General features: G+C 42.2%; 1 protein-coding gene across 1 annotated transcript in view; it reads left to right on the forward strand.

Moving 5' to 3' along the window:
• LRRFIP1 (LRR binding FLII interacting protein 1) overlaps positions 1-11,478 on the forward strand; it is a 102,261-nt gene extending 90,783 nt beyond the window's left edge. The window contains exons 19-23 of the mRNA XM_034065766.1: positions 8,112-8,158; positions 9,078-9,195; positions 9,642-9,721; positions 10,373-10,477; positions 10,961-11,478. Of these exons, the coding sequence (XP_033921657.1) occupies positions 8,112-8,158; positions 9,078-9,195; positions 9,642-9,721; positions 10,373-10,477; positions 10,961-11,071 (461 nt within the window). The 3' untranslated portion in view covers positions 11,072-11,478. The remainder of the gene's footprint in view (positions 1-8,111; positions 8,159-9,077; positions 9,196-9,641; positions 9,722-10,372; positions 10,478-10,960) is intronic.
• The last annotated feature ends 11,803 nt before the right edge of the window (positions 11,479-23,281 follow it).

The following is a 23,281-nucleotide window of genomic DNA, read 5'->3' on the forward strand; positions in this document are numbered from 1 at the left end:
TTAGGCAAAGCCAGTGAAGTGGACATGAAAAATGAGATTTTGGAGGATATGGGGAAAAGAGAAATCTTGCAGAATACTGAGCATGAGGAACACAAAGAGGAGTCTGAGGAGCAGGAATTGCATGCTGGTGAAAATGCAAAGGCACAAACAGTGGTTGAAGAACGTGATGCCCTGTCAACAGTGATGATACCAGATAGCAGGTTTACAGTACAAAGCCTTACAGAGCACATACCAGGGAGCACTTCTTCAAATGATGATAATGATGCAGATGATTTGAGAAAGGTGGCAGAGTCTGCAGGCACAGCAGTCCAGCAGCCTGTCAGTACAGAGGCTGAACACTGTGATGTAAATGCAGTGTCGGATCAGAACTTGGAGGTGGGCTCTTTGCAATGTGATCAGGTGTTTGACACTCCTCAGGAAATGCATAGACATACAGAGCATGAACTGGAAGAAGCTGCACCCCAACAGCAAGAACAAGAGGATCTGAGAAGTAACCATGTCCTGAGTGGTAATGAAATGGATCAAGAGGCCAACATCACAAGTGAGAGCTGTGAGTTGGCCTCTAACCAGGCAGGGTTCCCAGAGCTTACAGCAGCAGGCTTAGGTAGTGAAGAGGTAAAAGAGGAGAGCCACACCGAGGCACTCCAGCACTCAGAAGAAAGTGCCAAAAACCAGGTTACAAGTGTCTTGGAGGAGAAGTTTGTTGAAAGCCAAGACTGTACCGATGGAAGAGCTGGAGAAACAGGTGATAGAGCTGAACAACAAAACGGGGTTGGGAACACGGTTCAGGGTCAGTTGGTAGAAACAGAGCCTGTGGGTTTGGAGGCAATGGAGGCATGTGGAAGTGGTGTCCCAGCAGCTGAAATTGAAAAGGAAGGTGGAGGCCATCAGACATTCATTCAGCCAGTTTCTCCAGAAGACAGTCCTTCAGCATCATCAGAGAGGCAAAATATGCAGTATGAATCTGAACTTGAAGGTGCTATGCCTGAGAAGGATGGACAAAAGGAAGCATTAACAGAAGAGCTGGAGACATGTTCAGATTCTGCGGAAACAGGCAAGCAAGATAAGATCTCTGTGGAGGCTGTGGACTGTATTACTGAGGTAGAAGGAAGTGTTCTACAGCAGGCAGAGCCAGACAGAGAGACTGTGATGCAGGTAATGACTGAGGAAACCAGTTTTGACCCAAGCCTTTTAGATGACAGGATTAAGGAGTCAGAATTGGAAACAGGGGATGAGTCTGGGACAGAAAAGGAAAGTAGGACAGAATGGGTAGAAGATACAAAGCTGAAGGTAGGAGGAGTTCAAACTGTTCAGTCTAGTGAAGAAACAATAGGTGAGACAATAGGAGAAAAAAGTACTCCTTTTGAAGGTGAAGCACAGAATGTAGCTAAGCAAGAGGAAGGGGAATCCAAAGAGGAGTCAACTGTAGATGTTAGTGTAGCTACTGGAAACAAAGCTTCTAAAGAAACACTGGAAGAAAATGAGCAAGAGTTAGAGCTTGCAGACCACCATGGTGGTGGATGTACTTCTGAAGAAGGTGCAAATGATTCCCTGGCACAGAAAGCTGAGTCAGATGCAAATGTTAGTGAACACATATTGGAGGATCCAGCCAAGGAAAGGCTGGAAGGTGATGGTGATGTCTTTGACTTTGATGAAGAGTCAAAACAGATACTAGAGACTGATAAAAACTGTGATGAAGAGAAAGCTTATACAGAGAAATATGAGGGTGATGGAACAAAGGGTGCTGCTGGAAAAATGGCCCAAACAGATGAAGCTGGAGAAGGAAAAGGCAAAATAGAAACAGAAGATGTCCTGACTAAAGCTGACAGCTTGCAACAAAAGAAAGCTGATGAGCCTGAAGAAACGGGGGAAGCATCATGGAAAACTGAGGAGAAGACTGATGTGATGGAAGATGAAATCAAAGCATCAGATTCTAACAAAGTAGAAAAAGTACCAGATGCAAATGTTACAGAACAGGATTCGGAAAGTGCTGGCAATAACAGGGAAGAAAGCAAGGAGGATTTGCAGAGTGGTCGAAGGGGCAGGGGTAGATCCAGAGATGACTGTACAATATCCTAAGTTCAGAGTCCCAAGATTACAGAAGCTACATGCCATTTGATCAGTCCCAGTACAGAAGCATGCACTTTGCACAATACATCAGACCTTAAGAATACTCTTAAATTGAGGGGTTTTTTTATAGGTAACTCTCGTCATAATACATTATTATGTAAGTGGTAATGATGCAAATAAGTTATTCACTGACATACCTGGCCACAAGAAATTGTGTGTGGGTTCAATATTGCTGTGTCTCAGGTTAAAAGTTTATCACTGAAAAAAGCAAGCTTCACAGATCTTCACTATCTTGCCATTAAACCACTTTTAGTGTGGATAACTGCTACTGAGTAATTTCTATAGGAAATTATTTGTTTTTCTAGCCTTGATGATAGATGAATGTACTTAATGTGCCCTTTGTGCACTTATGCACATACTTGTGTGTACTTGCATGCATGAGATCTACAGTAAGTGCATTACCACTTCATGAAGGAACTCAGTGGATCAGCAACACTGATGTGATTTTGAGCCTTCTTTCTGAATGATTGAAGCCTAGGAACCAATTTGGGGTTTTCTCTCCCACTGGGAAAAGAAGATCCTCTCATTCCATTTTTGTGTGTTTCTCATATGGTCATAGTCCTAAATATAGTTAGGTCACTTTGAATCTGTTCAGTCGAAACACTTCAGAAGGACCACATTCAGTTTGAAGAAAGCACAACATATACACGTCTTAGTTCGCTGAAGGGAATAAATATTACATGTTTACTTCATCTGGGCACTTTGCACCACAACAGGCCTTTACTCCATGGCTCACATGGGGGGTTTTTCTGTTTCTTTTCTGAAGAAAGTGTCAATACACTCTGTAATGTATGCTTAGGTTTGCTGTCAAGTACTGTCTAGTTATGAATATAGAAAATACCTATTTTTTCAATAAGATTTTTGTTTAAAACTGCATTTCTTTACACTTTTCTTTTCAAACTCTGATTCTGAAAGAATCTGTAAAAAATCTTTATTTCTGGATAATTCTTACCTCTTCCTTTCTGGAAAGAAGATAACTTTGCATATCTTGATTCTCACTGGACAACAGACCAAAGACTATTGTTATTCTGTATAGTAGCCCCTGTGCCTCTTTGAAAAGCTGGATTGCTTTAAATTGCTGGCATAAATTAAACTTTGACTCCATTGGTGTATTTCTTCTTGCATTTTTGCTACTGCTTGGGAGGAAGAGCAATTGTTTTGCATACTTAAAAATCCATTTAAAGTTGTTCTAAGCAATGAACATCCCAAGGAAAAGCAAATTGAGGAATTGAGGGGGGGACAGGGTGGGACAGGACTATGGAATGTTGTATTTGTGATGTTGCAAAGTTGATGGAGTACAAACAGACTGCAAAATGTCAAGATGTATATCAAAGTGTACTGAGCTGTATATAATTGAAATAAACATGTTTTATACTCTAAATTGCCTGTCTAGAGCACTGTTTTATAAACCTACATCAATATTTATTTAAATCTGTATAATTTATAAAACATCTTTTTTCCTGCAGCTTTGTTTAAGTCAGAAGACTTATTTTACTAGGAATGGGCAGCCTTGGTGTTTGAAGACCTTTAGTATATGATAGCACCCTTTACAGTTCTGTTACAGGTCTGCAGTTAACCTGTAACTCGTTTCATATGGCTTCTCTCCAACTTAGAACAGTTCCAGTATGGTTTCTGTAAGTACTAGTGGTTGTTCTTCAGGGTTTACCTTAAATGCTAATCTGAAAGGTCATAGATCTTAAAAACATCTTTCATTACTATGTGGTAGTGTTTATTTAAAGATTTGTCTCTGCTGCATTTGTAACAATAATGCATGGTTTAATGTTGAAAGTATTTTAAATACATTTGTATTTAAATGCTACATGAAGTTAAATATATAATTAAACATCCTTACCAGGCTTCACCTACACTTGTGGACGGATCCAGATGGATGAACTCGGTGAAAATGGGCACATGCCAGCATTTCCTGTATTTTCATACAAGTTTGTTTCTAATAGAAATGCTTCTGGATAGTTGAGGAGATAGTGAGCTAATCTGAACTAGTTTTTTCACTGCAGAAAACAAAGCATCTGTAAGAGAGGTCCTTTTTAAAACCAAGTCACAGAAGGAGAAACAGTTCTAGTTTTAACTGTCCATTTACAAGCTTTTATCCCACAGTAAGTGTCCGACTCTCAGCGAGACTAGAGTAGAAGCAAGAACATTGGCATAGCTGATGTACTAGAAATCCATCCTTGAACGTTACTGCTTGGTATCTCTGTTGGTAGCTGGTTGCTGACTTCTGGAATTGGGCAAGTACCATGGGGGAAAAGGTCACGGTTTTCTTTTACCTCTTTCATTTTGCTTGAGTATATATATGCACATCGAGTGAGAGGCAGAGGTCTCCCAGATAAATCAGCTTGAAGATAAAGGGAACTGCTAGATGTTCTATTCAGAATTGAGTAATTTAGATGTTATATGCCAGCTAGCACTGGGTGAAATGTCTGCCATTAAAAAGGGAGAGGAGACTGTGTCTCAGGAGGAATTACCTAGAAAATACATCCTTTGTAAAGTTACACAGCTGAGAAGAGTTATTGGCATTTTCCCTCCCGTATCTAATGGAGACAAAAAAAGATGCAGTTTGTCCCTTTCTTTATTGGTTTTGACTTTCAAGGACAGTGAAATACCAAATCAGTCTTTTCATAGTCTAACATGAAACCAAGAAATCAGGAGAGGACCTAAACCCATGGTTCATATTTTCTGCTCTTATGTTACCCATTTTGCTTTGGGCAGGGACAGTCTGCTGAGGAGCACCACCAGCAGTGTGTAAGACTTTTGTCTCTCAGAATAGCTTCATAGCTCCAAATGCTCACTGGGGTTTATGTTCCAAACCTGATGATTGGCACATGTGGCCTCTAATCCTCATTTGTGCATTACTGTGAATTTGGAGCCAGCCTGAAATGCTTTCAAAAGCAGTGGCTGAAGAAACTTGTTTGCCTTATTCAGCAAGTAATAGTGAAAAACCTTGATCAGTGTTTTCTTATTACAGAACAGACCTCCTGTCCCTCTCAAAATCGATATTGCAAGCTTGTGTCTTCTTAATCTTACGCCCATTCACTGACCCAACAGCCTGTCCCCAGCAGTGTCTCTTTTTGGGAAAGAGGGGAAAGCATTTCTCAGAGTTTGTTACTGTTGTTTCCTGGTGATCCAGAATAAATCAGTAGATCTGGAAAAGGAGTATTATCCAACCTGCTGTTGGTCTCCTAGTTTGATTCTTGGAGGCTGTAATAGAGTAGCTGCTGGTATGATTTCATGGGATGTTTTCCCATCCTCCAACTACAGTTTACCCCTTGCAGTTGCATTGGGATTAGTTACTTTCTGGGCCATACATACATATCATGCAAATAAGCTGTGTTAAAATCAGCTGCTTCCCATCTTGTGCTGCCCCTTCCAGGTAGGAAGATACATCAGGGATTGGTGGCTGATTAGGGGGTGTTAGGTCAACCTTGCCACTGGAACAGCACCCTAGTTAGTAATACCTTGAGTCAATTACAGCATCAAAGGAATGAGAACAGTAATTTGACTTGCAAACAGGCCTATTCAACAGCAGAAGACACTGGTAACCACCCACACACACACCCTGTGTCCTACTGTCTCCCAGGCCTTCCCAGGGCCCAGCTCCTTCCATCAGCCTTCTGTTAAGCTCTTTGACATATGAAAGCCATGCACTGGTGCAGTGCCTAGCCAGGGAATCATGTTACCAAAGTTAAATCTAAGTGAGATGAATGTCACGCTGCCATTGTTCATCTTTGCATGTGAAATAAGGATGTTGACAGTTACAGATGACCATTTTAATTAGCTGCTTTGCATCCTAATTCTCTGCTCACCTGTCCTCAAGGTCCTTAGATCCCTGATCCCAAATCCAGAATGGGTCAAGAGAGAACTGATGGTGAGACAGATTTGAAGGTCCATCCATCCCAAAACACAGGGAAGGGAGCTGGAAAGAGCTGATGAGCTTCTTTACTGGAAACTAGAGGAGGTCTCCTTTTTTCAGGCAGGCATTCTTCACCCCACAGCAGCAGTTGTGTTGATGAAAGTTACTTAGCTGAGTACATGACTAAGTTATTTTCAGGATCAAGATGGATTATTTGGACCCTTTGGAGTAAATAAATCTGGGCTAATTTTGTAGGGCCTAGAGTTTTCTTCTGCATCAGTCCTCATTCTCTTTCTAATCCATACGACTTCATTTCTCAATCTCTGCCAACCTATGACTTCAAGCCCTGTTTCCAAGTCTGAATATTGCTCATCTTTCTTTTACTTATCCTGTCCTTTTTTTCTTCATTGACCATTATTTTTCTTCCCTGTATTTCGTCTTTCACAGAATTTGTCTTAAGCTTCCTTCTCTTATAGACAAGTGGAATTGTGTAGTTATTTTGAAGGGATTTATATTTGTGAATTTCTGTTACTCATGGCAGGTTACAAAAATCTGGTTTCTTTGTTTTTTCATATCAATGCTCAGGTGTAGCAATGGTGGGTGTGTTACAAATGGCTGGGAGGATAGGACTTGAGGATTCAAAATGAATGCGTAGAACTGCTGAACTGGGATGTCGCTTTAAGATCTGTATTGTATCAGGAGTCAAGGTAAAGGGTTTATTCCCTGCTCTAGAAAGACTGCTGATATATGGGGACTTGTACACATAGGAGGGGAAGGACATACCACATTACTACTAGCTAATGTCTGCCATTCATTTTCATATGAAAGCCAGGCTTCTCCATGATTTGGTTCAGTACAGATTTTATTCCCTTTACTGCATGTGTTAACAAGAAAAAAAAGGAGAACCACAAGACTCTGGCACGTTTGTGATTTGTCAGCAAACAAGAACTGGTATTTTTAAAGCTTTCCAGAAATACTTAAGTCTATCCTCAGAATTCTCTGGGTAGAAGCCCCCCAGAGTTTTCTCTGTAATGTGTAAATTGCTTTCCTTAAGTTTACAGAAAGACCTTTTTCTTGACTGACTATTTAATTAACAGGCACGACCTTAGATGTGGAGCTGAGTTCTGAACACCCCTGGTTCTGAACAGGTGACAGCTTGCTGGCAAGGGAGGCTAGCTAAGTAAACCTGTAGAAAACATTCATGTCAAACTTGTGGAGTATGACCCATCTGAGGTCAATATATCCTCAATATATCCCGTATATTGTACACATAAGTATAGTTGAATACTGTGTTCCAGTGTACTTCTGTTGATGTGTATCTGAACAAACTAAGGTTGCTGATAAGGTAAAGTAACTATTGATAAGGAAGTTTGTGAGTACCTGCTAAAACGCTTTCACCTTCTGTACCCCTTAACAGGGAAGGGAAAACCCAAGTGATTTGGTTACTTTCTAGTTCTTTTTGCCAGCTGTTTCGTTTTGTAGTGTGCACTTTAATGATCTGTAGCACTTCCCAGTTCAAGTGTAGCACAACAGCTGCTCCAGATTGTCCATTGCCTACCTGATGTTTGACCGGGAGAATTGACTATGAAGGTTTAAAGAGAAAATAAAGCTTTACCAGACTGCTGTGTTAGAAACAAAAGTAATTGAATGGGCAAAGGTTTGTTCTGGTCATATTGGACATAACACAAAATGTCATTGCCATGCTGTTTAGGAAAAGAAGTGATGATGTAAAGTGCTGAGAATGTGCTTAGCCATGATTATAGGTGTTTACAGTATTTTCAATATGCTAAACTGTAAAGATGTGAGATATTTTGTGTTGCAGTTGTGTTTGACCCTAGAGTTCTTGCATGCTAACCTAACGTAGAAGATTAGCCTCTTTGCATGCAGCTGGGTGCTGCTACTGCCGTGACAAGCATGTTCTGTGAGAATGACATAACCTCCCCTGACTGCAGCCCCTTCCCAGCCCTGTCTGTGGCCTCGTTTCCTGTGGTACGTGCATAATTACATTCATCATTCATTTCACTAACCTTAATGGTTCGGTCTTATACCAGGATGCGCTCTGAAATGTGCAGGGCAATCAAATCAGCACTGAACTTTCAGTTTTCTTTTTCAGACAGGCTGAAAAAACTCATTGATGAACGAGAATCCTTACTAGACCAGGTAATCACAGGAAAACACAACTGCTGTGTGCTCACTAACTCTGTGATAAGAATAGCATAGATGAAGAAAACCCAAATGTAAGGCATAGAACAGCAGTGCAGTTACCTTTCAGAAGGTGTGCTGGGTTGCTCTTGCTGAGAACATACTGCACTGCTTGCCACTTTATTCTTCCCCTGAAACATTCCTCCTGTGCGTTAACTTGGAATACAGGGGAGGAAACGCATGACCCAGTGTGCTTGTTCCGTGTGTTGCTCACTGGTCACATTCAGTGTCCTTAGTCACCTACAACTCCTACTCCAGGAGTATGGCTGAAAAATAATACTTCAGATTGGCCAAGCCCAAGGGAGAAACAAATACAGTCCACAACATTTGGAAGTAAATACTGTTTCAGAGAGTAATCCTTCCTCATTTGTGAGTAATGGGCCATTTGGAAGGAAGTGCTGGAGGAATTGCAGTAGATGGGTAAATAGCAATTAAAGTAAGTATTGCTGGTACTATGATATTCCATAGTGGATATAAAGCTCACTCAAAGAAACTTGAGCTGATCTGTTTCTTTGTAGGGCACTCTACACTTTCATTTATGGACTGTCTCCTTGCCCTTGAGACTTCCCACACACCCAAATGTGGTGATTGGGTTTTAGGAATGTTTTACGTGACTCCATCTACAAAGCATTTATGGCTTTGCTAACAAAACAGCCGCCTGCCACTCGTTATGTTTGGTATATGCATAAGCACTGATACTTAAGGTATGATGAGTCATTTGCCAACAGAACTTCTAGGAAATTATTTTGTAACTAAAGGTTTTTGGGGGTATTTAGGTTTTAAAAATGACAACTTTATCATACTTGGGTGAATTTGAGTACTGAGACAAAAACCTCCCTTACTGATTTTATTAACTATTTTTTTTTGTGACTTTCAGATTAAAAAATTAAAAGGGCAACTGGAAGAAAAGCAAAAGAATGGCAGGATGGAAAATACGCAGTCGGAAGATGAAGTTCTGGAAAATGGGACAGATATGCACATGATTGACCTCCAAAGTGAGCTGCAGTTTGATTTAAAGAGAACTTTTGGTGTCTTGCATGTGAACGAGAAAAATGTATCTGTGCAATAACCATGTGCCTCTAAGTAAAAAATGAGCCTTTGGTTCTAAGGGAGCTTCAAACTGGGAGCCAGCCATGCACCTCTCTGCTAGAGGTGAGGGAATGATTATCCTTGTTTGAGCACGATTGCGATTGGGAATCTCCCTTATGTTCCCCAGCAGAACTGGGATGAGTTTCTGGTTAATTCTGCTTTCAGAGTGATCAGAAGGGCATCAAGCAAGACTGGGAATAGCACCTAGCTGCTGGGCACTTCTTTTGACAGAGCACTTGCTACTTTACTGCTGCCCCAAGTAGATACCTGTAGCATGGACATCTTGTGACAGACTTGTTAGACACTGTTAACACTTGTTCTGACATCTCTGATAAATCTGCAATTCTTTTAGGAGACGCCAACAGACAGATCAGTGATCTCAAATTCAAACTAGCAAAGTCTGAGCAAGAGATAACAGCACTGGAGCAGAACGTAAGTTTCTGGGTTGTTCTGTTTGTCTAGGCATGGTGAGAGTGCAAAGGGAAAGTGTATTTTATTATATGACATAAGTATTAAATAAAATCATGATTACTGTGGTTTTTCCCTTAAAATAAGAAGCAGGAGTATTGGAACATCAGGGCTACTGAACTTCAGTCATTAAAGACTAAATTGCTTTGATTTATGCATGGGGAAAGTGAATATTTCCTTCTTTACTGAAGGCAGAACATTCAAAGACAAAGGTATACCGAAAGCTTTTACTGAACCTCTTCAGAATCCTTTCTTATATGTAGCTATTGACAATTTTAAATGGCTGTCAGCATATAATGTAGTATATATGGATCTTACACAAGACTGTTCAGTTTGGACTGCTTGTTCTTGACCAGAGTATGTCAGCAATACTCTTGCTAAGTAGATATTATTGTTATTGGAAGAATATTAAATATGGATATGTATAAAAGCTCTGGAGTAAGTTAGCATGGCCAGGCTTCCTTGGTATGTCTTTTTCCCCTCAAGATAGACCTTTATTTTATTAAAGAAAAGTAAGCATCTCTCTAGTTACTGCTTAACTACTGGTGGAAGTGTGAAGCTTCACAGTAACTTCTTGGTACAGCTTTTAACTCATGAAATCTCCCTTCACCTTAGGTAATACGACTGGAAGGTCAGGTAGCCCGATACAAAACTGCTGCTGAAAATGCTGAAAGAGTAGAAGATGAACTGAAAGCAGAGAAACGCAAACTACAGAGAGAGGTAACTCTGAATGCAAACTTAAGTTCTTCTTGTACAACCTGAATCTAGAAGCAGCCTTCAGCTCGTATTTGTGTGCTGCTTTGCAGCTGTGAATGTTTCTGTGGTTTGACAAGCTGAAGAACTCCTGCTTTGCTGTCCTTGTCCTTTGTGGTACCTGAAGGCTCATTACTTTGGGTGTTTTTATAAATTCTGGGTTTGTAAATGCTGATCCTTTTAGATCCTTTTAGATTACTGGTCCTTTTAGAACATGTGATTCAGAAATTATAGCAGTAGAAAGCTGGAAACGCTGTTGTAAAGTTAATTTGTGTGCTGCATCATTTAAGCACAGCGCCACACTTTACCAGGAATGATAGTCCAAACTTTCAAGTTTCAGAACCTAAATTTGAGGGCTACATGGATATGAATCACTCTCATTGAGCCTGGTTTTCTTGCTCTGGGAAAATACTGTGAAAGTTAGGGTATTTCTCTGCTTCCTTCCTTTAGCTTCGTTCAGCATTGGATAAAACTGAGGAGCTTGAAGTCAGCAATGGTCATCTAGTAAAACGCTTGGAGAAGATGAAAGCCAATCGGAGTGCTTTACTGTCTCAGCAATAACCACCACCATTGGATGGAAACCACTACTGCGTGACAGAATCAGAACAACGCTGCAGATGCTTCTGTCTCTTGCTGTCTGGGATGCTTTGTGTCATGCCTTCTGAGCACAAACAACCCCAACATTTGCTACGTGCCACCCAGCTGTGGTTCCTTCTATGCAGTCAAACCTACTGCACTATATACATAGGAGTAGCTGATCCAAATGGCTGTGCCTGCGGGAGCCCTTCTACATCGATCAGGGGGTATATTTGAAGTACAGTATCCATCTATAAGAAGCACATCAGGCATCGCATTAAGTTCTAGAAGGCCCAGCAGCCATTTATTGCCATTTAAAATGGCATTCAAAGAAAACATTTTAACTAGACTGGAATTTTGTGTCTTGCTGAAAATAAAATCTTAAAAAACCCCAAAAAAACCCAACCAAGCAACAAAACCACTGTAAGTTTTGGACTTTCTGATGACAGGATCTGTAATTTAGTGACTACAGTAGAGTTATTCATAGTAGGTTTTTCATTTACAAATCACTGTGGAACCACAAGCCATTACAAAGCAAAACTCTTTCACTGGAAACCATGGAAGAAAATGGTCTTGGAAGCAAAAGTGACCTTAAATGACTTTGCCAATACAACAAAGGTGTTTGGAGGTATTTTTGCACCAGTGGAATCATAAGACTATTTTATTTCAGGGTAAATAGACAATAGCTTCATTGAATTTTCAACTTTTATTTGTATTATTTAATCACTGCTCTTGGAGTTGAAGTAAACTACTTTTAAAGGACGTAAAGTTGCATTAATAAACCAGCATAAGGCTGTGTTTTAAGAAACGGTGGGTTTTGCACTTAGGTCATTCACTTTGATGTATTTCTGAAAGCAAATGTCATTTGCTTAAAATATGTAATGGGTTTTTTACATCAGAAACTATGTACTGGTCCATGAAACTAGGGAACTATGCCGCTATAAAAGACGAGTCTAATTTTTAAAGTAACTGATAAGTAAAGAAGCACTTTAGAAAATGTTACTGCCTATGGCTTTTCTACAAATACAGAAGTAGCAAATTCTTTTCTTCTGCAGTCATTATAAAGGTTTTCCACTGTTCATGGAAAATAACCAATTAAGATGTTGCAGTCAATTTATCATAAACAACTAGCACTACAGCTCTGGTTTATTGGAAATCTTTCAGAATGTACTACTCAAAGGAGAACAGCAGTTACCTGAAGAATAAAGCTGTCCTTCCCCCTTCAACCTGAACCAAAATCTTGCAAGCAAGGTAGGCAACCAGTCCCTTAGGACTCTGTTCACGTAGTGAAGCAGCATCTCTTGTTTGACAGGAGCAGCCTTCTGTCAGTGCTGACTGCCTGATAACAGTTCTGCCAAGCCAGATCCAGACCCAGGAGACCATTTCTTCTTAACCCTGGTCTTCAGATTCTGGTCCAGATATTTCCGTAGCCTCTTCCTCACAAACTGGAGGTTAAAGTATAAACCGCTGCTATTTTCCATGTAAGGGGATTGCTGGCATCTTCTTAGAGCACCTTCACACATTAATTGAACCAAAAACAGTGTCTGAATGTGTTTCTCTGGGTGAGCTAGAAAATAACACCTCTCTCTTCATCTCTTCTGAGTGCACCCATAAATTTAGGAATGAAGTACTGAAATAAATACTCCAGGAAAAGGATGAAGGCTTTTTTTACTGCCCATAGGGAGAAGGCTTTTTTTGTGCCCCCAAGGAAATAAGTATGTCCTCATTGATAAATGTGGTGGAACATGGGAATGAAAGCAATGTTTGAAACTTCCACTCCAGCTAGGACTTAGAGTTTTTCTTTGTTTTTGAGAGGAACATTCAGATGCAGAGCCAGGTTTCTTGCAGAATACCTCAGAATCACTGTGGGTACCAGTTAACAATTCTCTGTGGTTGACTTGTGTAATTTCTGGTGTATAAAGCCTCTGGGGGCCTAAACAAAAAATGAACTAAGGGTTTTCCAAAATGCAAGCAAATGTGCTAAACGTAACATCTTAGTAACTGATGTGTGATTGCCACCAGTCGTATTTTTATTTGTGGTAGCAGTGAAAACTGTCTCTCCTGGCAAGGCTGAGGAGAAACAACAGCAACCAAGCATTGGTCCAAAAGGCTGAAAGTAATTTTGTTCATCCAGAAGTGATGTGTTCTATCATTTTGAAGTAGATCCCATCTCGCATCCCCATAAGCATTAACCTCATGACAGAAATCAGATGTGTATTTCAACCTGGATATGCTTATAGTAGAAATTGTGTGTGATAAAGTAGCTGAATGTTGAAGCCACATTTCCTAACTTCTCTGTTTCCCCATCCCTTCCCCCCCCCCCCCCCCCCCCCCCCCCCATTTTCAGTATGACTTAGCTTTAGAATAAGGGAAGAAAAAGTACTGGTTGTTTTACCCCAAACTGGTTTATGTTTTCCTGTGAAGAATGTACAACAAACCAGGGCTTTCAATGGTAATAATATATGCACATGCCCCAGTCCTTTTAACTAAGCTCCAGATAGAGAGCCGCGGTACCCAGCCCACTGAATGGCTCCTGGGGGAAACCAGGATGGGTTTTCCTACAATTTGTATTTAAAATTGTTATCCTTTGGTTTATTTCAAAAACGTTAAATAATTTTATTGTTTGCAAATGGAATGTTGCCCAAAATGGCTTTGTTTGGGTTTTGTTTTGTTGTTTTTTTATCAAACTGTTAGGAGGTATGAGCATGGAAAAGGAAATTCATGAGCAGAACTCGCCAATAAAAATGTCACTTGTTCGGGTTAGGTTTTATAGAATGGCCTGTCATGATCATGTTACTGACAAAAGTTCTCTTGGAAAATACAGACTTTTTGGATGAGACTGGTTTTTAACAGCTGCTTCTCATTTTTAATACATTGCTGCAGCCACATGGATGCGAGCAACACTGGTTGTAAAGTGCACAAAGGGGCTTGTGTGACTAAGGGTGGGTGTCAGACATACTTCCAAATACCAGTGTTTTTAATAGCGGGGTGCTATTAAAAGGGGAAGGGGAAGACAGGGACAGCATCCCATCAGGAACAAATTGAATGGTCTTGCTGACTGGATTAATTTTCCACTTAGGGTTTTTATGGCGGGTTACTACAAGTAACCCACATAGTAACTTTATGTGGAAGAATCCTTCACAGTAGGAGGCAGCTTGGTTTATCAAAACCATGACAAATTTAGTATTAAATATCATCCTGATCATGGGCAGCAAAGTAATGTTTTGTACACTTTATTATGAACTGCACATGTGTCTGTTTAAAGGCTGGAGGCACAGGTGGGAAGCAGTGGCAAATGGCCATTGAGTGTGTGCTCATTGTGGAGCAGCCAGGTTACAAGGTACATGTTGCAGATGACTGGTGGTAGAGGAGAGAGCTGGGGGGACATGGCTTGGGCAGCAGCAAGGGTGCTCAGCTTGCTTTGGAGCTGGGATGAGTGCTTTGAGCCATGGTTCTTTGCCTGCAAGTTCTCCCTGGTGAGGAGGAGTTCTTTACTGTGAGGGTGCTGAGGCACTGGCACAGGGTGCCCAGAGAAGCTGTAAATCCTCCATCCCTGGCAGCGTTCAAGGCCAGGCAGGATGAAGTCTTGGTTGACATAGTGTGTGGTGTCCTGCCCATGGAAGGGAACTTGGAACTAGATGATCTTAAGGTCCTTTCCAACCCTATCTGATGGAATTGTCCAAAAACTCACCAAAATTTACCCAAACCAGCTCAAATGACCCCCCAAAGTGGCTTTAATTGACCCAGATATGCCAAAACTCCCCCAAATGCCCCACAAATCCCCAAAGCAGCTCAAACCTCATCCCAAATGCCCCCAAATGGCTGGAATTACCCCATATTATGCATGAACAGCCCAAATTGCCCCAAAATCAGGTCAAAACCTTGAGAAGTTCCCCCAAACCACCTTCAAATGCCCTAAATTACACTCAAACCACCAGATCCCAAAATGCAAACATCCAATCTCTACACACGGTGTCCTCCAGAACAGTGCCACCAACATGGCAATCCACCCTTGCTTAGCCACTTAAAAGTCCAAGTGCCAAAAGTGCCCCCAAACCAACCTAAATTACACAAAACTCAGCCAACAGCAGCTTGAATAACCCCAAAGTATTAAAACCCAAAGCGAACTGCCCCTAAAGTGCCCAAACCGGCCTTAAAAGCAGCTAGAAATGTCCCAAGCCCACCCCGAGTGTCCCCGAATGGACAACTTCAGTAGACTTTAGTAGACTTGAATGGGTTTCAGTAGACCTAAATAAATGTAAACGGACTCAATGAAATTTAAATAAACTCGAATAAATGAGTTAAACCTGATCGATAAACCGATCACTTCCACCCCTACCGAGGCTGCCGGGAAAGGCCAGATGGTCGCCATCGCCACGGTTACTACCTAAACCGCTCCTCCTTTCCAGCCAATCACTGCGCCGCTCGCCTCACAGCGGGGGCGGGACATGCAGGCGGTGGGACAGCGCCGTCCAATCCCTGACCGCCTCTGCCTTAGTGGCAGCTAGCGCGGCCAATCAGCGTGCCCTTCGGGGTGAGGGAGCAATGGCGGCGGTTGGTGAAGAAGAAGGCGAAGGGGACGTTGCTTTATCTTCATAATGTGCGAGGCTTTGAAGCTTAGCGGGGCTCAGCTCGGCGAGGAAACGTCTAGGAGCTGCTGGGCGAAGGTTTGTTCCGGCTTTGGTGGGTGGGAAGACGGCAGTGAAGGGAGGAAAGTGGTTTAAAGGGGATAGCTGGTGGGGAAAGGGGGAATAATAGCCTTATAGGGGAGAGATGATGGGGAAGGGGGGAATAATGGGATATGCAATAGAGTTTCATGAGGCTAAGCAGGTTCTGGAAGGTTTAACAAGTTACCACATTACTTACACACTCTTTTTCATAGAATCACAGGTCTTTTGTATGTTCTGCACTTTTTCACTGTTCTCAGCAGGTTGTGTAATTTTGGCAAGGCTACAGCTTTTCTCCACAAGCTTCATGCACGTTTAGTCAGGCTTTTTATTCACCTTTATTCATATTTAGGCACTTTCGAGCTCACATGTACTTGCTTTTGATTTGCTTTTAATTCACTTTTATGCTGCTTTATTCAGATTTATTTTGTTTTTAGTTACTTTGAGTGATCTTCAATTCACTTTACTTGGAAATTTATTCAGATTTATTCCCTTCTATGCTTTTTCATTCATGTTTAATTCACTTATACTGCGTTTTATTCAGATTTATTGATTATCATTGGTCTTTATTCACTTTTCAGCTTTATTCCTGTTTCATCTTTTCATCTAAGTGCAGTCCAGTTTAATCGAGCTGGAGGGACTGCACTAGGCCCAGCCCATGGCTTAGGATCAAGCTGAGCCCTCGCAAAGGTGAGACCCACAGCAGCCCCCGTACTGCCTCATGGCATCCCAGTGACACCCCATAGATACCCTATAACGACCCATAGACACCCCCACCCTCCAACCCCATAGTGCCCTGTAGGCCCAAAACATGTGTCCCACAGCTTTTATTGACTCCAGGTGTCATGATGTCACCAGCACCACGATGACATCATCAGCATCATCAATGATGCAGGACTCCATAGGGCCACCAAATACCCCATAGGGCCACCAAATGCCCCATAGGGCCCCTCCTACTCCCCTGCAACCCATAAGTACCCCAACACTAGTCAGTTTTATTTGCTTTCATTCATTTCTTTTAAAATTTCATTCACTTTTATTCAAGTTTTATTAATTTTTATTCAATTTACTCACGTTTGTCCAGAGACCCTGAGAGGGGCAGTGCTAAGAAAAGGGGGGAAAAACACATGGAAGCAAAATCCTCAGAATTATCTCCCCCTCCACACCCCTTCCCTCTGCCTATTAGCCAGCAACATGGAAATCTATGGAATGGGGTGAAAAATAATAAAAAGGTGAATAAAGTGAAATGATTTTGTGGCTAGCAGTTGGTTTCTTGGTACTGGTTTCATTTGTGGGTGTCAGAACTGGGATGGGGGGAGAAATGCACAATGGAGGAGAGATTTCCTCCCCCATCTCTGGTGCCAGGTGTTGAAGACAGGTACACCTCTGCACTGCTGCACAAGAACCCTGAAGGATGGGTTCAGTCCAGTTTCTCCACTTCCTTGCGTGTGCACAGGTGCACAGTGCCATCCAGGCACCTTAAGGCCCCTAGACACCTGCATGGCCCAGCAGATCCCACACAGGACCTGGGATAAATCTGTCCCCTTCCAGAGAGGCCAACTGAGGCAAGGCAGGATGCCCTGGTCTCCTCAGAGAGCATCACTTGCTTAGGTTTAGACTACTGAGCTTAGCCAAGGAAGTTTCACTTCTGTGTTGTTAAAGCTGGGTCAGCAGGTCTCTTCTGGACCTTGACAATTTGAGCAGTGAATTCCATGACTGGAATTGTTCTGAGCTGTGTATTTCTTTTTCTACAAATGCCTTCCTGATCCTCGAATACATGGGCAAAACATGGGCTACACAGCTAGTGCCATTGAAACTGGGAGCTGGAGGAAGGCTGATCAACCACTGGCATCTGTTCTCAGCTAGGCCAGATGCGTGAGATTTGCTCTGTAAGCGTACATTTGTGAAGTGGGAGAAGCTCCTTCATGTCCATGGGCCCATATGTCACTGTCACTCCTTTTTAACTTCCCAGGTTGCACAGCTATCTCCCATCTTGATTCCCACATTTATCTCTGCAGCATGAATGCGCTCTAGGAGCCAAATTAACATCCTTGCTCCTGTATCCTTGCTCTTCTCTCTTCCTTTTCAATGAAGGGATCCCTCTGTTCTTTACTGCTGATTCTCAGGGGCTGAGCACTGGTCAGGTGGGGCTGCCAGTGCATGGGCAAATATGAAAAATGGGTGGCAGGAGATTGCTTCCACTTTGGGCCTGCAGGGAGATGCACTGTCCTGGGAAATGTGTCCACACTGTCATGCACAACACAAGGCCCAGCTGGTTCCCTCGCCAGCCTCCACTTGCCCCTTCAATGGCCTCCTGAAGTGAGCCCATTCTTATTTGCTAGATGTCTTTCTTCTGCTTAGAGTTATGCTCTGGCCAGTTCAGCTATTTGAGATCCTGCAAGATCCTGCAGCTTCTCCTGAATTACCTGGTGTACTATTAGACGTATCTGCCTCCCTGCTTCTTCTATAGGGTGTCTTACTTAACTTTCTAGATGATGACATGGTTTAGTCTATCAGGTGTTTTAGAAGTTGCCTGAAACTGTTCCTACAGGCAAGCAAAGTAATTTATTGTTAATGGAAAAAATAGGTACAAAACGTGAAGATATTTTGCCTAAAATAAAAGAAGACCTCAAGCTTCCCCTTCCTGCCCCATCCCTCCTTCTTAAATATGTCTCTGATTTGCTCTGCTGCTGGAGATATGCCCATGTAGTACCCAACTCATGAGACTGCATGGTTAAAAGAAATTTAACCTGATTTTTATGAAAGTCTTGCAATCAGAAGAGATTTATGGTGGCAACATTACCTTAACCACTGAGTTGCATACAGGTTTTTTCAGAGACTCCTTGTCTGCCAGTGCCATTTGTCACAGCAGCTGTATTTCTCTATAGTAGAACGAACAGCAATGTATTTGCTTTACAGAATGATTACTACAGTATACAGGGGTTTTAAAGGACTTCTAATCTTGTGGTTGTGTCAGCTCTGCATGCGCTGGTAGTTAATGGTGCCATTTTTAGGTAGTATGTGGTAATTTCTTTAACTTGGCCTCTGTTGCGAGTGTTTAAATCAGAATTTGAAACCTAAAAGATGCTCAACATTGTGCTTGTCATTCACCCTGCTCTTGCAGGGGGGTTGGACTAGATTATCTTTCGAGGTCCCTTTCAAACCTTGGGATTCTGTGATTCTGCTTAGGACCCAGATGGCCTTTAAGGTCAGCTAGGGTTAGTTGGAACTGGATGATCTTTAAGGTCCCTTCCAACCTGAATCATTCTATGAGTCTGTCATTAGAAAGCAACAGACATTCTCAGATCTAACAGAAAGTAAGTGTACTGCCTCCCCCTGCACTAACACGTTCAGAAGCTACACAGAAGTGTGCTCCTTGATCTGCTTCAAACCAATGTCCATGTGTCTGCTGCCTCGAGAATTTTGGGACTTCCCACATAAGCTTTGCATTCTCCTATCCACTGCCTTCATAGTTCCATAGCCTCAGACATACCTTTCCTGTACCTTCTCTCTGAACTGGAGGGTCCCAGTCACAGTGTTTTCATGCTATACCTAAAAGGCAGCTGCTCTGTCCCTTTCATCATTGTACAGGTCCTTTTCTGCATCTTCTTTAACTCCACTCTCACTCATGATGGATGGAAGGCAAAACTGTAATCCTCAAGCAGACTGTCATGGAAGTGCATCAGAGTTTTCTATAACAAGAAAACAAGTCTGTCTCAGCACCCTCCTCCATGACACGCAACACTGTTGGGTTTATTCACTCTCACACATTGGCAATGCTTTTGGACAACTATTGATAAAGACTCCCCATCTCCTTCTTCTTCCAGAAGTCAGTGTGGCTCTTGCCAGCCAGACTGTTTTATAAAGCACTTCTGAAGCATCAGATCAAGGCTGAACCCATTTGCCATTGTGACTGAGCCCAGAAACAGCATTAACCATTAAATACCTGGGAGCAGTTGGTATCTATGCAGGTAACCAATTTGTAAAAGCAAATACCAAAGGGATGAGTTATTCCCAAATATCAGCTCTTTTCAGGGCAGGCTGAATACACCATTTACCTTGCATCAGCTGCACTGTAATGACAGGCTAAAAACACAACATGCCTGAGTAGGAACTGCAGTAAAATGTCCGAACTAAACACCTTTCCCTTTGTTTGCTGTAGGATTCAGTTATGCAGTGAGACTTTCACTGAGGATGGTATTAAGTCCCACTTTTTTATTCCTAACCTCAGTCTAAAACCGTGTTGCAGTCAGCACAGGAAAGCACAAGGCATCCTCTTCCCATCCTGCCTTTGAAAAGCTCAGGCCTGCTGTCAGAGTTGTTGTGCTCCACCTCAGACAGGCTCTGGGCCACATAAAGACACAAAGCAATAAAACACATCTGATACCTCAACCATGTCAGATTTAAACACCTACGAGGGTGTGACTTACCCTGTGAATAACAGGCCACTTGCTCACAGTGCAGTCAGTGATTTACATGTCTTGTCACCTCAGGTGGATTCTCATCACAAGCTTTTACACCAATCTCAGCTTTGATGGGCTGTTATAATACAAAGTAAAATGCTAGTCATGATTCAGCATGGTTTGTTCTATCACCCTAGAGCATTCAAGAGACATATTCACATTCACTGCAGTGCCTGGGAGCTGACTGTAAGCATCCTGATTACTAATGCTTAACACATTCTCCCCCATTTATACCAAGCTGAGCTACAGAGCCCTAGCATCTCACATGAACTTATTTGCTGTGAAAGCACACAAGAGTCTAGCATTTAATAATCAATCCTGAATTCAGGAATGCACATTATATCACATAACACATTTTAAAGAAGTTGCAAACTTCCCATGTTAGTTGGTACAATCTGAGAATGTAAAATACTGTAGGTTTGCTTCCCATTGCAAACCAGCAACTCACTTGCCTTTCACTTGTAACAGCCTATTGAGAGTCAGCTGCAATCCTGTGTTGTGCTTGACACCAGACAGAGGCAAAGGTTTGTTGGTTTAGGGCTTTTGCTGTTTGAATATCCACAGCCAGTCAGGTGGAACTACAAAACCTCAGTGCTCTGACCTGAAGTGCAATAACTCACATCATTTCTCAGATGTAAGATAGCTACAGCCAAAGAACAGTACACTGTTACTTCAATACTTAAGTACTTTGAAGTATCTTGGTAGAATAGCCACTTACTTTGTTCCCATTGCTTCTGAGAGACAAATATTCTATATTCTAATGAATAAACCTGGGCTTTGATTTCAGTTTTCCTAAGTGCACTGTAGGAAGCTTGGCAATCATTTACCACATTACTATAAAATTCCAATAGTTTCCATATTAGAAGGCAAACATTTAAGTGCATTGGGACAAATTTGTTACGCCCACTGTGACTTGAAGAGGAAAGCTTCACGTGGAATTCCACAGTGACTTACATGCCCTGGTATTCACAAGGCTAAGTCCATATAATCTTGTGAGCCCTTTCTTCCTACTCTTACAGTCACTCTTAGATTTTATCCAACACATTAATAAATACTTATGAACACCTCACAAATGCTTTAAGGACTGCTTCTCTTGGTGCAGAAAGCCAGGCTCTAGGCAGCAGATGCTCTGACCTGCCTGCGGCTCTGGAAGTGAAAGGGCCAAGCCAGCCAGCCCAGAGTTCTTCATAGAAGTAAGAAATCACTGACATGCTGTCTGGACAATGGCCCGGCCAGCTCCAGCAGGGCAGGGAACAAGGCAGAACAAACCACACAAACCACCCACCCAAAATCTTCTTTACAGCTTTCCCCACTCCTGTCTCACACGAGGTTGTATTGTACACATCCCATGTTGATAGAACACAGATTTAATGTCAGCAATATCAGCTCTCTGATGTCTAAGTTGAATCGTCAATCTGTGTCATTCATTTTGGAAGCCCTGCAAGACATTGATGGTGAGAGGAAAGAAGCTGAAGAGATTCACAGGGGTTTGCATGTTGTGCCTGCTACCACTGTGCCAGTCTTCTGAATCAACTCAGGCCCCCAGAGGAACCAGACTGAGCTGATGCTCTTTTCACCCTTCAAAGGAGTTTCTCAAATGCTCACAAACTGGACTGGCCAGTTTCTGCACATACTTTCTAGATTACTAAAGCAGAAAAAACCTCAGCTTTCAGAATGAATCCAAATGACTAGAACAAGGAAGGATATTGTCCAAGAATGGTATCTGCAGCAAGACCTATCAAAATGCATTACAGCAACACTAGTACCTTTCCCCTGCAGTGCCCCGTGGTGTGTTTTTCTACATGGCCATTCTGCTTTCATTATCTTAACTGAGTTACTGACAGCTCTGCTCACACCCTGGAAAATCTCCTAGACTGTTATCAAAGCCTATGGACGATTTCCATCAGGATCTTTAGCAGGGAAGCATAGTCTACTGTCCTGCCTCCATACCCAGTTTATCCCTTTCTATCCACCTTTGAGCTGAAGCATCTTTCTCTACAGAGACTGTAACTGCAGTTTCAAATAAGCACCGACAAATACAGGAGAGGCTAGTAAAATGCAAAGCAACAGTGAGTGACATTTAATTACATGTGGGATGCAGACAAAAATGGAAAATGCTTAACTGGAAGTTCTTTTTCCAAATCCTTCATGAATCTCTGCTCCCAGTTGAATTCATCGTGGTTTCTTAACCCAAACATCCTCCTGCTCCAGTACTGCTCCAGTGCTGCAGATGGAAAAGCATCTGGAAGAATTCCAAATCCCACAGCAGCTGCTTCAATTAAGATAGCAAATATGAACACAAAAATACTTCCTCTTTATTGGGTTGAAAGCACAGGGTTAAAGGAGTCCAGGGACATGTTCAGTTGTTGGAAGATCTCACTTGAAGAAATAATTTACACACCCTGTTTACCAGGATAGGGTTCTGGACAAGCACAAAGCTCCGCTGGGCTCGCTAGAGCAGAGGCAATGCAACCTGAAATCCTTGAGCACAGATCATGTCTAACAAATGGACTGACATTTCCTCCCAGCAGGATTTATTACTGACCCCTGTGAGAATGCAGTGTTTTAGCACAAGAGAGGCCTAAGCCAAGAGAAAAAGTTCTCTACAGCTATGTCTGATCTTCACTTTTGTAATACACGTGCCACAAAGTTCTTTTACACTTGTCTATAGTATCCAAATATGCTTAACTGAAGATCAGAATATGAGTTAGAGCAAGCCTAAAAACAGGTACCATGCTGTGACTGCTCCCTGCCTGCAAGGGGACTGAACTCTCCTACCTCTGCTTGAGAGGTTAACCACAGCTCTACAGACAGGTTTCTCTCTACCTTTCAGAGACTGGTTAAACCTGCAGCTAATAAAGCAAACTATGCTAATACAATAACATTAAACAGCAGAGGTTTAGACTGGATATAAGGAAGAAATTCTTTACTGTTAGGGTGGTGAGGTACTGGAATGGGTTGCCCAGGGAGGTTGTGAATGCTCCATCCCTGGCAGTGTTCAAGACCAGGTTGGATGAAGCCTTGGGTGATACGGTTTAGTGTGAGGTGCCCCTGCCCATGGCAGG

The sequence above is a fragment of the Melopsittacus undulatus genome, chromosome 8 (genome assembly GCF_012275295.1).
Source record: "Melopsittacus undulatus isolate bMelUnd1 chromosome 8, bMelUnd1.mat.Z, whole genome shotgun sequence".
Lineage (NCBI taxonomy): Eukaryota > Metazoa > Chordata > Aves > Psittaciformes > Psittaculidae > Melopsittacus > Melopsittacus undulatus.